This window comes from Erinaceus europaeus, chromosome 23 (genome assembly GCF_950295315.1).
Source record: "Erinaceus europaeus chromosome 23, mEriEur2.1, whole genome shotgun sequence".
NCBI classification, from domain to species: Eukaryota; Metazoa; Chordata; class Mammalia; order Eulipotyphla; family Erinaceidae; genus Erinaceus; species Erinaceus europaeus.
Window position 1 is genome coordinate 736,989 of NC_080184.1, and position 15,400 is coordinate 752,388.

Below are 15,400 nucleotides of genomic sequence, written 5' to 3' on the forward strand. Positions count from 1 at the left end.
AAAGGGCGAGGGCGTGCCGAGATTAATGGCGCCTTAATGGGGCTCCGGCACGCCGGCTCCTGCGCCCGGAACTCACCTGCGGGCCAGGGCGGGGTCCCCACTCCCGCCCCCCACCGTGTCCTGGTCCCAGTGCAGGTGCGGCCTTTCCCGGGAGCCCTGGGCCGCGCCGGGGTGGGGGTCCTGTGCCCCCCAGGGCAGCCCGCCCGAGCCCCCCAGCTTGGCCGCCCCCAGCCCAGCCCCAAGGACCCCAGGGCGGGCGGCGGGAGCCTCGCGGCCGCGGGGGAAGCTCGTTCAACGCGGGCTTCGTTGCGCGCGGGGAGCGGCGTCCTGCCGGGCCCTTGGCCGCTCCGCCAGCCGGATGGGAAAGGAAGGGGTCGTCTTCGGGGAGCCCCCCTGCGCCCCCCAAGTTCCCCCGCTGGGGTTGGGGGCGCGCCGGTGGAAGGGAGGACGGGGCGACTCGGGAGCTGAGGGGCGCAGTCCGGGCCAGGGGTGTAGGGGGGTGCGTTCAAGTCCCCACCGAGCTGCTTCCGCCGGGCCCTCCGGGGTCATCTGGGGGAGCAAAAGGGGGCGCAGGGCCCCACCCGCCTCCGGGCGCGCGCCCACCCCACACAGTGGGACACGCAGGGTGTGGGCGGCTGGGGCTCCGCACCCCCCAGCCGGCCCAGCCCGGGGTCCCCGCCGCGCCCCCGCACCCCCAGGCCCTGCGCTGCAGCCCCCACCCCACTCCACCCCGCCGCCCAACGGCCCCCCAGCGCGCATTTTGGGGCGCCGCTCTGGCCCCTCTCCAGACCTGGGGGGGGGCCGGCGGCTGCCCCCCCAGACCCCAATGCCCCCACAGCCGGTGGGCAGGACCCCGCGTCTGGGGGGCGCAGGTTGAGGGGGTTGGAACTGGGTTCCCTGGAGTTGGGGTGCTGGGGCGGGTCTGGAGGGGTGTCCTCACGCCCTGGACACGGTGCAGCTCCGCCGCCCCACCCCTCACCTTTGGGTGCCAGTGACTCTGGCTGCAGCCGGAGGGGGAGGGGCTGGGAGGCGGGGGGGGGGGGGGGGGGGGAGGGAGCGGCTGAGGTGGCTGGCAGGGGGTCTTGGCTGCCAGCACCCCCATATTAGGGGGCAAGGCTGTCCTTGTCAAAAGGGGACGGAGAAGCTGGGGCATGGCCCTGGGGGCCGTGGTTGGGGCTCCAACCCCACTCCAGTTTTTCCTAGAAATCTCTGAGGGTCTGTCTGCAGGAGCTGGAACTGGGGAAGCTGACCCCCCCAACTCATTCTCTGCTAGCCCGCCAGCAATTTGCCTAATGACCCCAGATCCATCGATCTATTGGTCCTGAGCCAACCCCTCCCCCAAGCTCTATTCTATTTTACTAATTACTGGGGTGTGGTGGTGGGGGTCAGGATGGGTCCCCAACATAGGAAGCGTTTGGCTCATCTCTGTGTCCCTGGGTGGAGACTGAGACCCCCCAATTCTGGGGAGTGCAAGTCACAGGCAGTCAGGGCCCCTCCCCAACAATTCGGGGGAAGGGGAAGCCCCCAGGCCAAGGAGAGAGAGGGGCCCCCTCCCCCCTTTCTCCATGGAGCCTGTGATGATCCAAGAAGTTGAAGAAAAGGGTCGATTCTCTGTCCCTAGCTTGTTTGGGGGCCTGGGGGCACCTCTCCAATTTGCACAGACCCCCCTCACTCCCCAGGCTCTGTCCTCCGTGGCTAGGAGGGGGAGATTTCAGCAGAATCATCGACTTCCAACTCTCACGATTATTTTTAATGATTGAGACGGTTGCAGAGTGGACTTGTTGGGGGGGAGGGGGCTGGGCAACTCAAAACTGCCCCCCCCTCCAGTCTCTGGATTCAGCCGGCACGGAGTGGGGTGCCCGGCTCCCCCACCCCACTCCACCTCGGTCTCCCCAGCTGCTGAATGAGCCTGAGGACCCCAAGCTGACCTTAGAGAGGCCCTGTGGTGTGGGGGGCCGCCAGGGTATGGAAAGACAGCCAGAGGACCACGCCCCCCCCCCGTAGTGTCAGGGACCCCCTAGGAGTCACCCACACTAAATTCTGAGTGCCACCGGGGTGCCCTGTACCCCAGACCCCCAAGCCATTCCCGGGCTTGGATCTGAACCCCCAAACCAGGCGCCAGCAGGGTGGGGTGGAGGGTGGCTACAGGACCCACCACGGGGCTCATTTGGGGGAGACACATTTTTAAGATTCAGGGACCAGGAAAGACACAGGGTGGGGTTCAGACCCCCACAAAAGGGTTTTCCCTCCACACAGCCAGAGGCCTGCTCCCCCAGATGAAGGGGGATCTGGGGGAAGCCCCCCTAAGCACCCTCCTCCCTGCTCCCCACAGGTGACAGAGAAGGGGGGCACTGACCTGGGGGCTCCCTCCCCGCTGGACTCTAGCCTGCAGGTGGAAGCACCTTTGGGGGTCTCTCCTGCCTCCCAGAAGCGGGGACCCCTCCCCCATAAGTGCGGGAGTCCCTGGGCGCCTCTCCTGTGTCCAGGCCTTCAAGGAAAGGTGTCCCCCTCCCCAAAGAGGAAAGGGGGGTCCGGGCAAATGCAGGTGGGGCTTCCCAGGAGCTCCAGAACGGGGTGGGGGGCGGCACAGGGAAGAGAGAACCGGCCCAGAAGGGAGGGTCTTTGGTGCCCCCAGCCCAAACACAGAGACCCCAAACATCTGTGGCTGGTGGGTGGTGTACCCAACCTCCCTTCCCTAGAGAGGATGGGGGCGGCTGTGTCTGTGTGGGGGTGGGAGGCTGAGTGCACGGCCCCGCCCGGCAAAGGGAGGCCTGGGGGTGTGCTTGGGACGCTGTGAGGGTGGGGGGCTCGTGGGCTGGGCGCTCATGCGGGGCTTTGAGGTGGGGGCTGGTGGGGTACGTGTGGGTGGGTGGGTGCTGTGGGAATGGGGGACCCTGGGGTGCGTGTGGGGGGCTCTGGAGCTGGGGGCTAGGGTGGGGGGCTATAGGGGAGAAGGAGGGTCGTGGGGCGCTCTGGGGGTGCGTGTCGGGGACCCTGGGGGTCGGGCGCCCCTGGCAGCCCCCCAGGGAGAAGCAGGGCGCGGGAGTGGGGGCAGAGCCAGGGTCCCCCCAGCCTGTGTCTCCGCGGCGCCCGCAGTCGGGGCGGCGGGGGCGGGCGTGACGTCAGGCCCCTCCCTCTCTGCTCCCTGACCGCCGGTCCCTCCTCCTCCTCCTCCCCCTCCTCCTCCTCCTCCTCCTCCTCCTCCTCCTCCTCCTCCTCCTCCTCCTCCTCCTCCTCCTTCTCCTCCTCCTCCTCCTCCTCCGGCCGCCGGGCCGCGCAGTCGGGCGGGCGGACAACGGCATGGAGCTGGGGCTGGAGGCGCTCGGGGGGCTGCCCGGCGTGGCGCACACGGGGGCGGCCGAGCTGCTGGGCCCGGGCCCTCCCCGAGGGACGGGCTCGGGGGCGCAGCACCGCGGGCTGGTGGCGCCGGGCCGGCCGGGGCTGGTGGCGGGCGCGGGGCCGGCGGGGGGCGCGGGGGGCCCCGACTTCCGCGGGGAGCTGGCAGGCGCGCTGCACGCGGGGCTGGGCCTGGCCTGCGAGGGGCCGGGGCTGGGCGGCTCGTACCCGCCCCTCGCGCCGCTGCAGCACCTGTCGCCGCTCGGGGACAAGTTCCACCCGCACGCGGCCGCGGTGTCGGGCCCGCACGGCGCTCACCCGCACCCGCACCCGCACCCGCACGCGCCCCCGCACGCGCACCCCGGGGCGCCCCCGCCGCCGCCGCCGCCGCCGCCCCCGCAGCGCCTGGGCGCCCCGGTGAGCGGCACCTTCACGCTGCTGCAGGACGAGCGCGGCGCGCTGGCGCCCGTGGGCCCCCTGTACGCGCCCTACCGCAAGGACCCGCTGGCCCCGCTGTCGCCGCTGCACGGCCCGCAGCCCCCGCCCGCGCCCCCCGCGCTGGGCGCCTATGGCCCCGGGGCTCTGGCCGCCGACAAGCTGCTGCCCGGCGCCTTCGAGCCGCTGCTGGGCCGCGCGGAGGACGCGCTGGGCCGGGGGCTGCCCGGGGGCGCGGGCGGTGCGGGCGGCCCCGGGGGCGCGGGGCTGCTGGGCGGGGGCGCGGCGGGGGCCGGCCCCGGGGCGGCGGGGAGCGCGGCGGCCGAGGAGATCAACACCAAAGAGGTGGCGCAGCGCGTGACGGCCGAGCTGAAGCGCTACAGCATCCCGCAGGCCATCTTCGCGCAGAGGGTGCTGTGCCGCTCGCAGGGGACCCTGTCGGACCTGCTGCGCAACCCCAAGCCCTGGGCCAAGCTCAAGTCGGGCCGCGAGACCTTCCGCAGGATGTGGAAGTGGCTGCAGGAGCCCGAGTTCCAGCGCATGTCGGCGCTGCGCCTGGCAGGTACGACCGAGCCTCCCCGGGCGCCGCGGGGGGCTCGCTGGGGGCGGCGGGAGAGGCTCCGCGGGGGCGGGGGGACCCCATTGTGTGCCGGCGCGCTGGCGGGGGGAGCCCCGCACCCTGCCGCCGCGGCCACTCCCCTCTCAGACCCGGGGCCAAGCGCGCACCGGGTCCCCCCAGCCTCCACGCCCCGCGCTCTTTGTGGCCGGCCCGCGAAGGTCAGTGGGGCGCCCCGGCTCCCCAGTCCGGCGCACGCGCGCGCTCTGGTTTTCCCGCCTGCTCTGTCTGTCTCTCTGTCTCCGCATCTCTGTGTCTCCACACACGCAGCTCCCCCGGGACCCCGGGTCCTGTCCCTGCCCCCAGGCCCCGCACACACTGTCCCGACAGGGCCCGCGGGGTCTTCAGCCACGCAGCAGCGCCAGGACAATGGCCGCTCCAGGCTCCACAGACCCGCCCGGCCGGCCGATCGATGACTTCTAGGCTCCGCCTGCCCGCCCCGGCGGATGGAGGGGGACCCCGAGCTGGGGAGGGGGCTCGGGTTGGGGGCCCCGGGGAAGCGGACCCCTTCTCTTCGCCCTCCCTGGCCTGGCCGGCCACCGTGCCTCAGTTTCCCCGCTCTGCAAAGAGAGACCTGGAGGGCTTCCCGCAGGGTGGCCAGAGTGCAGTCCAGGGGGCTGGCTGGGGGCCATGGCACAGGTGGGGGGGCGGCCGGTAGGGGACACAGCGGGCAGAGCGGACCCGAGCTCAGGCCTGAGGCCCTGGGTTCCTGCTTTGGGGGGCCAGAGGGTGGGTGTCGCTGTCTCTCTCCATCTCTCTCTCTCTCTCTTGCTCTCTCTCTCTCTCTCTCTAATAAAGGCAGGTTTGCATTTGAGGGGGGCCGGTCAGGTCACGGGGGTGCGCTTGGAGGGGATCCCAGACATCGCAGGGGATCCTGGTCCCAGAGGAGGCCACCGCCACCTCCCGACTTCTGACCCTGGGTGCTGAGGGGTGTCCCAGGTGAGGGTCCGCTCTCCCACCTGCCGTATATTCCAGAGCTCACCGATGGCCCCGGGTGGGTACACACCCCGCACCCCCTTTTTCTCCAAAGGACCCCAGAGTGGCACTGAGGTGGTCACACCTCGGCCCCCCACCCATCTCCCCGACAATACCCCGTCCTGCTCTGCCCACCCCAGGCCCTGTGGGTCAGAGACAGAGAGAGAGAAGCAGCGCTAGGGAAGATAGAAGGAGTAAAACAGACAAAGAGAGGCAGAGCAGGGGGTGCGGAGGGCTCAGGCTGGGGCAGAGCAGGGGGTGCGGAGGGCTCAGGCTGGGGCAGAGCAGGGGGTGCGGAGGGCTCAGGCTGGGGCAGAGCAGGGGGTGCGGAGGGCTCCAGGCTGGGGCAGAGCAGGGGGTGCGGAGGGCTACAGGCTGGGGCAGAGCAGGGGGTGCGGAGGGCTGCAGGCGGGGGCAGAGCAGGGGGTGCGGAGGGCTACAGGCTGGGGCAGAGCAGGGGGTGCGGAGGGCTACAGGCTGGGGCAGAGCAGGGGGTGCGGAGGGCTGCAGGCGGGGGCCCACTCCATGTAGGGCCTGCACCCCAGGTCTCCCCGTGCCCCTCCAGCTCCCCATGGGCCCCAGAGCCTGGAGAAGCTGGGTCTTCAGTTCCTCAGAAGCACCCAGAAAAATGGGTTCTGGATGCTCAGTTCACACATCTGTCAGCACAGGGTGGGGAGGCCAGGGCCTGGCTCTGACCCTGTGACCTGGAGAGAGAGAGAGAGAGAGAGAGAGAGAGAGAGACTGTCAGTAGCCAGCCGCCTCCTCCTAGCAGCCCTCCAGGACCGGTAGGCCACGGGTGAGCAGGGCTGGGGGAGGGGCGGTCGATAAATTCGAATTACCGTCTCTAATTCATCACTGCCGGTCGATGGCTTCGGGCCGGCTTCAAATATTGTTTAAATTGCAACTCCCAAGGAAAAGGCTTCCCCCTTTCATTTTTATGGTAACAGATCAGGAAATAATATATATAATATATGTCATATATATATATATATATATCAGGGGTGGAAGCTGGGCATGGAGGTCCCCCTCCTGATGGGGGGGACTCGGGCTCCCTGGGGGACTGGGGTAACTGAGGCGCGGGTGGGAGGACCCCATTTCTGCAGGCAGGCTCAGAAGTGGAGGAGTAACCAGGGAGCCCTGTGGGTGGCCCCAAGATGGGGGTCTGGGGGGGTGGAGGAGCCAGGCAGACACACAAAATGCCCCCAGCTTGTGGCCAGCCCCTTACCCCCCCCAGAGGGCTGAGGGACCGAGGGGCTTTCCACCAGCTCAGTCTGGGAGGGTGACCTGCAGGGAGGGGGCCCCAGTCCCCCAGAGTAGCACAGAAGGTTCAGCTCCCACAGACCCCCTGGCTGCACCTCAGGGCTCCCCGTCACCCCAAAACAGGGGTCTGGAGGTCCCCACCAGGCAGGGGGAGGCTTGCTGGGGTCCCTGACCCCAAATGCTGGGGGGCAGCACCAGGACCCTCGAGAGTGATCGAGGGAGGGACAGGCTGGGGTGACCTAGACCCGGGAGACAGCTCAGACCCCACGGTGACCCCCAGAGCTGAGCAGGGCCCTCCCCTCCCTCCCTTCCCACCACCCTTCCCACCTCCCTCCCTCCCTCCCTCCCTCTGCCTCTCCCTCCCCTGCAGTCTCTCCCTCTTCTTTTTTGTTTAATTCTTTATTGAGGAATTAATGTTTTCCATTCAACAGTAAATACAATAGTTTGTACATGAACCACATTCCCCATCTCCCTCTCCTTCTGTCTCTCCCTCTCTCTCTCCCTCTCCTTGAGTCAGTCTCTCTCTCCCTCTCAGTCTCTTCCTCTTCCTTTCTCCCCCTCTCCCTCTCCCTGTCTCTCCCTCTCCTTCAGTCAGTCTCTCCCTCTCTCTCTCCCTCTCAGTCTCTTCCTCTTCCTTTCTCCCCCTCTCCCTCTCCCTGTCTCTCCCTCTCCCCCACTTCCTCTCTCTTTCTCACTCTCTTTCCATCTCCTCCTTCAGTCTGTCTCCCTCTTTCTCTCTCTCTCTCCTCCCTCTCTCTGCCCCTCTCTGTCTTCCTTTCCTTTCTCCTCACAAGTGTCCAATTCATGTCTTTTCTCGCTTGTCACGGGAGTTCTGTGCCTGCATGACCCCGCTGCTCCCGTTTTCTTAAGAGGGTGAGAGACACAGAGAGGAGAGACAGCACGGTCTTGCTTCCCCTGTGCCCCCATGAGTGGCAGGCACAGAAACCCGGGTTCGAGCCCCCGTCCTCACCTGCAGGGGGAAAGCTTCCCGAGTGGTGAAGCAGGGCTGCAGGTGTCTGTCTCTCTCCCTCTCTGTCTCCCCTTCTCTTTCCATTTCTGGCTGTCTCTGTCCAATAAATAAATAAAGACAGTAAAATGGTTTTTAGTAAAGTATTTTTTAAAAATAAGCTATCAATAATGTAACAATATAAAGATCACAGCTCGGGCTGGGGGTCAGCACAGGGGTTCTGCAAAAGACATTTCTGCCTGAGGCTCCAAGGTCTCAGGTTCAGTCACCAGCACCATCATCAGCCAGAGCTGAGCGGGGCTCTGGGCCCTCCCTCCCCTCCCCACCCTTCCTTCCCTCTCCCCTCTCCCTCTCTCCCATATAGGCTCTTATCCTCCTTTTAAAAAATCACTTCTTTTATGAGACAGAAGCAGAGCCTCACTCTGGCACATGTGGTGCTGGGGTTCGAACCCGGGGCCTCATACCCACCGGTCCTAACCCTCCCTCTCCCCCTCCCTGCCTGGGAGCTCTGCGTGATAGTGGGCTCCCCCCAGTCTGCCCTGCCCCCCCACCATGGGTGCCTGGCTCCCCCTGAGTGGAGTTGGGGGTACCCCAACTGAGGTGGCTCAGGACCCACCTCCTGCACGGGTGGGGGTCTAGGTCTGGGGTCCCTTGAGACCTGAACCCCAAGAACATCAACTAACCAATTGCCCACGCCACCCCAGCAGTCTGAGCAGTGGCCTCCAGGCTCTGTGGTCGGGGGTGGGGGTGGGGGGGTGGGCTTCCTCGGAGCCTGTAAGGGAAAAGCCCTGGGGGGGCACAGTGCCCCGGGGACCCCCTTCCTCACCTTGGTTTCCCCGCTGGCTGGTGAGAGGGCCGGCAAGAGTCCTGGTCTTTTGGGCCTGCAGGGGCAGCGCCAGGATGCGGATCTGGGGGGGGGGCAGTGCAGACGTCTTTGTGCACAGACCCCAACTCCAGAAGCCCCTGCCCCCAGACTCAGAGTTGGGGTCACCCTTGGGCGGGCCTAGGCTGCCCTCTGGGTGCTGCATGGACCCCATGAGCCCCCCAAGCCCCCTCCCGCGGCTTCTTGGGGCAAGCCCCACCCCCACCACACCCCGGGTTCCGGGTTCCGGGGTTTGACCTTCCCAGCACTACCTGTCATGGGGGGCCTGTCTCTGTGTCTCCATGTCTCCATGTCTCTGCCTCACTCTGAAAAACAGGACCCAGGGGAGTCTGGCAGTAGCGCAGCAGGTTAAGCGCAATTGGCGCAAAGCGCAAGGACCGGCGTAAGGATGCGGGTTCGAGCCCCCGGCTCCCCACCTGCAGGGGAGTCGCTTCACAGGCGGTGAAGCAGGTCTGCAGGTGTCTGTCTTTCTCTCCCCCTCTGTCTTCCCCTCCTCTCTCCATTTCTCTCTGTCCTATCCAGCGACAACGACATCAATAACAACAATAATAACTACCACAATAAAAACAACTAGGGTAACAAAAGGGAATAAATAAATAAATAAATACTTAAAAAAATAAAACAGGACCCAGTGGAGGGTGGGAGTGAACTCCCTCGTGGTGCCGTCTGTCTGTCTGTCCCAGGGTTTAACAGAGACGAGAGATACAGAAGCTCTCTCCTTTCTCCCGCAGCTGGCAACACCCCCGGTTCTGGGGAGCCTCCCACCCCACGAGGGCTGGCTTATCTCTCTCATGTTTTCAATATTCATTATTTATTATTATTGTTTTCTTCCAGAGCCCTGCTGAGCTCTGGCTGCTGGTAGTGCTGGGGGTTGAACCTGGGACCCCCCGAGCCTCAGGCAGGAGAGCCGAAGCCCTGTGGCCTAAGCCCGCCATGGAGGCCCCACACTGTTACTGACTGGTCCTCGTTGTTGTTGGTTCTGGAGCCTCACAGCCTGGACTCTGCTGATCCTGGCCAGTGTCCTGGCTTATGCCAGGTGCCCGGGGCGGCCCAGTAGGGGCGGGGGGGGGGGGGCTCTGCTTTTGCTGGGTCACGGGCCTCGAGGGTTGGGCACCGAACCCAAGGGGGGCTGCGAGGAGTCTGTCAGCTCCTGGTCTGGGCCCCTGTGGCTGTGGTGATGGGCTGCCACCCACCTTCTTGCAACCCTCTGTAGGGCCGGCTCTAGCGGGATGCAAGCCCTGTGAGTCTGCACGTCTGCCTGCCCGCAGGTGCAGGGCATCTCCGAGAGCGAGGCCCCCCCACAGCCCCCAGACCCATGTCCCCCCAGACCCATGTCCCCCCAGCCTCCAGACGGAGCCCCGGGGTGGGAGACAGCCAGGTGGGGGAGACAGCTGGGTGTGAGGGGGAGACGGCCGGATGGGGGGAGAGAGCCAGGTGGGGGGAGACAGGGGACAGGACAGGTAGGGGCCATTCTGTCATGGCTGGCAGAGTGAGGTAGGGAGAGGGTGGAGGGCTGAGCCCCAGATGGTGTTTCCTCTGGCTGGGTGCAGGGAAAGAGGGAAGGAGGGAGGGATAAGTGAAGGGATGGTGGGTGGATGTGGGGTGGGCTGCCGGCCTCCAGCTTCCACACTCACTCACTTTCCACCCTTGGCCCCTTTGTGGGCAGACAACCCCCCAACCTAGAGTCAAGGTCACAGGACCGAATTCTCCCCAACCCAGGGACACCCGGGGAGGAGAGGACGACGGGGGGGGGGGGGGGGGGGGGGGGCGGGGGGGGAGGGAGAGAGAGGAGGGGAGGGGCTGAGTGGGGAGGGTGCTGGGCCTTGGGGTGCCCTGGCCACGCCTGCAGGATGTGGTGGGCGCCCTGACTTTGGAAGGAGGGTCCCCAGGCCCTGCGGGCAGGGGGGCTCAGCTGGCCTGGGTGGGCACCGAGGCTGGGTGTCGGCCACTGCCCATCCCCCCACAGCCTGGCCCTAGTGTGTGACGTGGGGACCCCTGTGGGCAGTCAGTGAGCAGGTGAGACTGGGGGTCCAGGTGATGGAGGGGGAGGTGACGGGGTGTCTGGGGTGCAGCTGGGCAGGGAGAGCCCAGCACTAGTGCACAGCGCCCCCTCCTGGCCCCACAGGGGCCAACGTGGTCAGGTGCAGAGGCTGGACAGAGGGACAGATGGATTCAGGACCAGGCCCACCAGAGCTGGGCACCTGATGATGGGGTCCCCCCCCAAACTGGGGAGGAGAGGGATTCCGAGTGGGCGACCGAGGGGCCGGCTTGGTAGAGTGGGGACGGGGGCACCCTGGGTTTCAGGGGCCACCCCAGTTCAGACCTCATGAGGGGGGCTGGGGGTCAGCTCCCAGAGCATCACCACCCCCCACCCCCGCAGACAGACACAGGTCCGGCAGATCAAACCCGGGACTAAGCACTGAAAGGCTGTGATGACCACTGCGTCCTGGCCAGCAGGGACGGGGTGCCTTCCTCCAGTCACTCACTCACAGATTCATCCATTTACTCATCCATTCACTCACTTGCTCCCTAGACAGTGGGCTCCTCAGACAGGTCCACCATCCCCGTGGAGCCCCAGCCGTGACCGTCCCCACCCCTCGCCTGGTCCTAGGGGGGTCTTCTCACTCAGAGCCCCCCAGGACAGGAAGGTGGGTGACACACCCCCTCCCTCAGCACCCCACTGGTGCCTCCCCCCTCGGCCCCCCACAGAGGCTGGGGGAGGGGCGGCAAAGGGGAAAATCACAGAAAGCAGCAGAAGACCCCTCCCCGCTCCATGACCCTGGATCACGGCCAAGCCCCCAGCCTGGTCCTGCTGCCCTCCAGACGGAGACCTTGCCCCCCACAGCCCCCACCTTGGGGAGAAAGGAAGGCTGGGAGAAGGCCCCAGAGCCCCTGCCCCAGGCACAGCACTCAGTGCCCACCATCACCTCCACTGCCCCTCCACCATCCCCACCTCCATCCCCTCCTCCATCGTCTCCATCATCCCTTCCTCCATCACCTCCTCCATCATCTCCATCATCCCCTCCTCCATCCCCTCCACCATCATCTCCATCATCCCTTCCTCCATCACCTCCTCCATCATCCCTTCCTCCATCACCTCCATCATCACCTCCTCCATCATCTCCATCATCACCCCTCCATCATCTCCATCATCACCTCCTCCTTCATCTCCATCATCCCCACATCATCTCCATCATCACCATCTCCATCATCCCCACCTCCATCACCTCCTCCTCCATCTCCTCCATCAGGTCCTCCTCCATCTCCTCCATCATCTCCTCCTCCATCTCCTCCATCAGCTCCTCCTCCACCTCCTCCATCAGCTCCTCCTCCATCTCCTCCATCATCTCCTCCTCCATCTCCTCCATCAGCTCCTCCTCCACCTCCTCCATCATCTCCTCCTCCATCATCTCCATCAGCTCCTCCTCCACCTCCTCCATCATCTCCTCCTCCATCATCTCCTCCTCCATCTCCACTCCATCAGCTCCTCCATCATCTCCTCCATCATCTCCTCCATCATCTCCATCATCTCCTCCATCAGCTCCTCCTCCATCTCCTTCACTGCCACCCCAACCTGCAGTTACCACTCTCTCCCTCTTGCCTCATTAATAAGTGAATAAGAGGTTTTTTATAAGTACATTATTATTACGTATTATTACTACTATTTTGCCTCCAGGGTTATTGCTGGGTTTTGGTGTCTGCACTAGAAAACCACTGCTCCTGGAGGCCATCTTTTTAAAAATTATTACTATTTTTTTTTTTGCCTCCAGGGTTATTGCTAGGTCTCAATGCCTGCACCATGAATCCACTGCTCCTGGAGGCCTCCCCCCCTTTTGTTGCCCTTGTTGCTATAGACTTGTGGTTATTATTGTTGTTATTGATGTCGTTGTTGTTGGGTAGGACAGAGAGAAATGGAGAGAGGAGGGGAAGACAGAGAGGGAGAGAGAAAGACAGACACCTGCAGACCTGCTTCACCGCCTGGGAAGCGACTCCCCTGCAGGTGGGGAGCCGGGGGCTCGAACCGGGATCCTTATGCGCTTAGCCCACTGTGCTACCACTGCCGCCTGGCCCCCACAAGCATGTTATTTTAAAATAATAAGGAACTTGCCGCTGGGGAGGTGGCTCAGCAGAGAGCCGGAATCACAGGTGTCAGAACAAGGCTCTGCTCCTGTCTCTGGCTCTCTACTGCTAGCGTACACATACACCCCAACACTCTGTGCTCACCCACACTCATCCTGTTCATGGGGGGCACAACCTGCCCCTGCCCCCACCCCTGGGGGCAATGATCTTTTATTATTATTATATTTAAAAAATATTTCATTTTATTTTTGAGAGATGCAGACACAGAGAGAAACCAATATTTATTTATTGCCTTTTGTTGCCCTGTTGTTTTATTGTTGTTGTCGTTATTATTATAGTTGTTGTTGTTGTTGGATAGGACAGAGAGAAATGGAGAGAGGAGGGGAAGACAGAGAGGGGGAGAGAAAGACAGACACCTGCAGAACTGCTTCACGGCCTGGGAAGCGACTCCCCTGCAGGTGGGGAGCCAGGGGCTCCAACCGGGATCCTTACGCCCCCGGTCCTTGTGCTTTGCTTTGCGCTAACTGCACCCGCTGCGCTACCGCCAGACTCCTGGCAATGATCTTTTTTTTAAAAAATATGTTACACTATGTGGGCTTAACCCTGTGAACCACCGCCAGGCACCCAAAAGTACTTTATTTATTGTGTGGGACCACACGCCCCCACCACCTAGCAGGGTGTGAACAGGCGCAGAAGCGGACGATAAAAACGAGCGTCCTGGCGTCCACGGGGCAGGGCAGCAGCTGTCTGCAGCCACAGAGCCAAGCCCCGTCTTTGCTGGTGCTGGGGGATGGCAGAGGCAGAGTGCCAGTCACGCCCTTTCCCCACCGGCTGCGGGAGGCAGCTGGTTAACAAAGCGCCAGGACTGGCGGGAAGATCCGGGTTCAAGCCCCCGGCTCCCCACCTGCAGGGGAGTCGCTTCCCAGGTGGTGAAGCAGGTCTGCAGGTGTCTGTCTTTCTCTCCCCCTCTCTGTCTTCCCCTCCTCTCTCCATTTCTCTCTGCCCTAACAACAACGACATCAATAACTACAACAATAAGAACTACAACAATAAAACAAGGACAACAAAGAGGAATAAATAAATATTTTTTTTAAAAAAGGGGAGCCACTCTGCTCTCCCGGGCTAGGCGGGTGCCTGGGGGGGAGGGTGCGGGGCCTCTGGCCCAGATCTGTGCTCATTCTCCCCCTCTCCCACTCCACCTTTCTCGGACTCCCCTCCCCCTCCTCCCCTCTGGCTCTGTGGCCACCCCGCTGCCTTCCCCGCATTCACCTGTGCTCCTGCCTCGGCCACCCCCACCCCCGTGTGCGCCCCCTCCCTTCCACGCACCCTCTGCCTGTACCCCCCATCCTGTGCGCCCACCCCGCCCTTGCGCACTTCCCCGTGCACCCCTCCCCACGGGCCCCCATCCCCTGTGCCCGTCCCGGGCGCCCCTGCCACGTGCGCCCCATCCCGTTCACTCCTCCCCGTGCGCCTTGGCCCATGTGCCACCCACCCCGTGCGCTCCCACCCCCTGCGCCCCTCTCCCCTGCGCCCCTGCCCCGTGCGCCCCGTCCCGTGCGCCCCGGTGCTCTCCCACCCCCTGCCCTCCCCGTGTCCCCCCCCCGCGCCCCCGTCCCGCCTCCCCCCCCCCCCCCAGCCTGCAAGCGGAAGGAGCAGGAGCAGCAGAAGGAGCGCGCCCTGCAGCCCAAGAAGCAGCGGCTGGTGTTCACGGACCTGCAGCGCCGCACGCTGGTCGCCATCTTCAAGGAGAACCGGCGCCCGTCCAAGGAGATGCAGGCCACCATCTCGCAGCAGCTCGGCCTGGAGCTCAACACCGTCAGCAACTTCTTCATGAACGCGCGGCGCCGCTGCACCAACCGCTGGGCCGACGAGCAGGGCGCCGCGCCCGGGGGCCCCGCCGCCACCTTCCCCAAGGCCTGAGCCGCGCGCCCCCGCCGGCTGCAAAGCACAGAGCGAGGCGCGGTGTTTGGACGCGGGAGCTCAGCAGGAGCCCTCCCGCCCCAGCCCCGCGCGGACCTGCCCCTCTCCACCCACTTCTCTGCAGAGTCGCCAAACCCCCACGTAGAGCCCCGACCCCAAACCCAAAGCAAATGTCTTTCTCCGCCGGCAGAACCGCCCTCACAGGGCCGAGTGCCCAGGGGCCCCGTCCCGGCGCCGGACCCCTCGTGTCAAGAATCACCTGCCTTAACCCGGGGAGGCGGCGGATGCCGGGGCGCAGCTCGGACCCCGGCCCCGTCCGCCGGCGCACCCAAGTTCACTCGGGCACCTTCATGGAGTGGACAACCCCCAAACCCGTGGAACACGGGGACCCCGGGAACTCACCCCCCCACGCACCACCCTGCTGCCCGGGTCCCCAGAGGGGAGGAGGGGGCTGGTTCTGGTCTCTCTCCAGGGAAAGAGACGGAGACGGAGGACCAAGACGGGGGTCTGCCGCCCCCCCCCAAGGTGCTTCACTCTGCTTCTCTGATTTTTGCCAAAGTAAAATGTTTTGGGCGGGGAGGGGAGGGAGACGAGGCCCTGGCCTCCTGCTGCCCCCCCCAAGTCCTGGGGACCCCAGAGCGCTGCCCCAGCTCCGGCCACTGCCTCCCAAGGAGGTGGCCCCCCCCCAGGTAAAGGCTACCTCAAACTGTCTTCTGTGGTTGAAGAAATCACACCTGATACCAAAGACCCCCCCACACACACACACAAGGACTTGTGCTGGTCGCCTGATTCTGGCCAGGGGACCAGGTGTGTGTGAGCCCCCACCTCCAACCTACCTCCCCACCTGGAGAGAGAGAGAGAGAGAGAGAGAGAGAGAGAGGGAGAAAAGAGCTAGGTCGATGAGTGCCTTTTTCTTGAACCAAAGATT

General features: G+C 64.7%; 1 protein-coding gene across 1 annotated transcript; it reads left to right on the forward strand.

Annotated features, from left to right (window-relative positions):
- The first annotated feature begins 3,281 nt into the window (after nt 1–3,281).
- Nucleotides 3,282–14,647, forward strand: ONECUT3 (one cut homeobox 3). Its single transcript, XM_060182028.1, has 2 exons — nt 3,282–4,333; nt 14,189–14,647. Exons 1-2 carry the CDS (start codon nt 3,301–3,303, stop codon nt 14,470–14,472), a joined length of 1,317 nt encoding a protein of 438 aa, XP_060038011.1. The 5' UTR covers nt 3,282–3,300; the 3' UTR covers nt 14,473–14,647.
- The last annotated feature ends 753 nt before the right edge of the window (nt 14,648–15,400 follow it).

What these genes read in the sequence shown, in the direction of transcription:
- ONECUT3 (XM_060182028.1), top strand. Translation starts at nt 3,301, where the DNA reads ATGGAGCTGGGGCTGGAGGCGCTCGGGGGGCTGCCCGGCGTGGCGCAC. An exon ending in GTCGGCGCTGCGCCTGGCAG is followed by an intron (nt 4,334 to 14,188) that starts GTACGACCGAGC and finishes CCCCCCCCCCAG; the next exon opens with CCTGCAAGCGGAAGGAGCAG.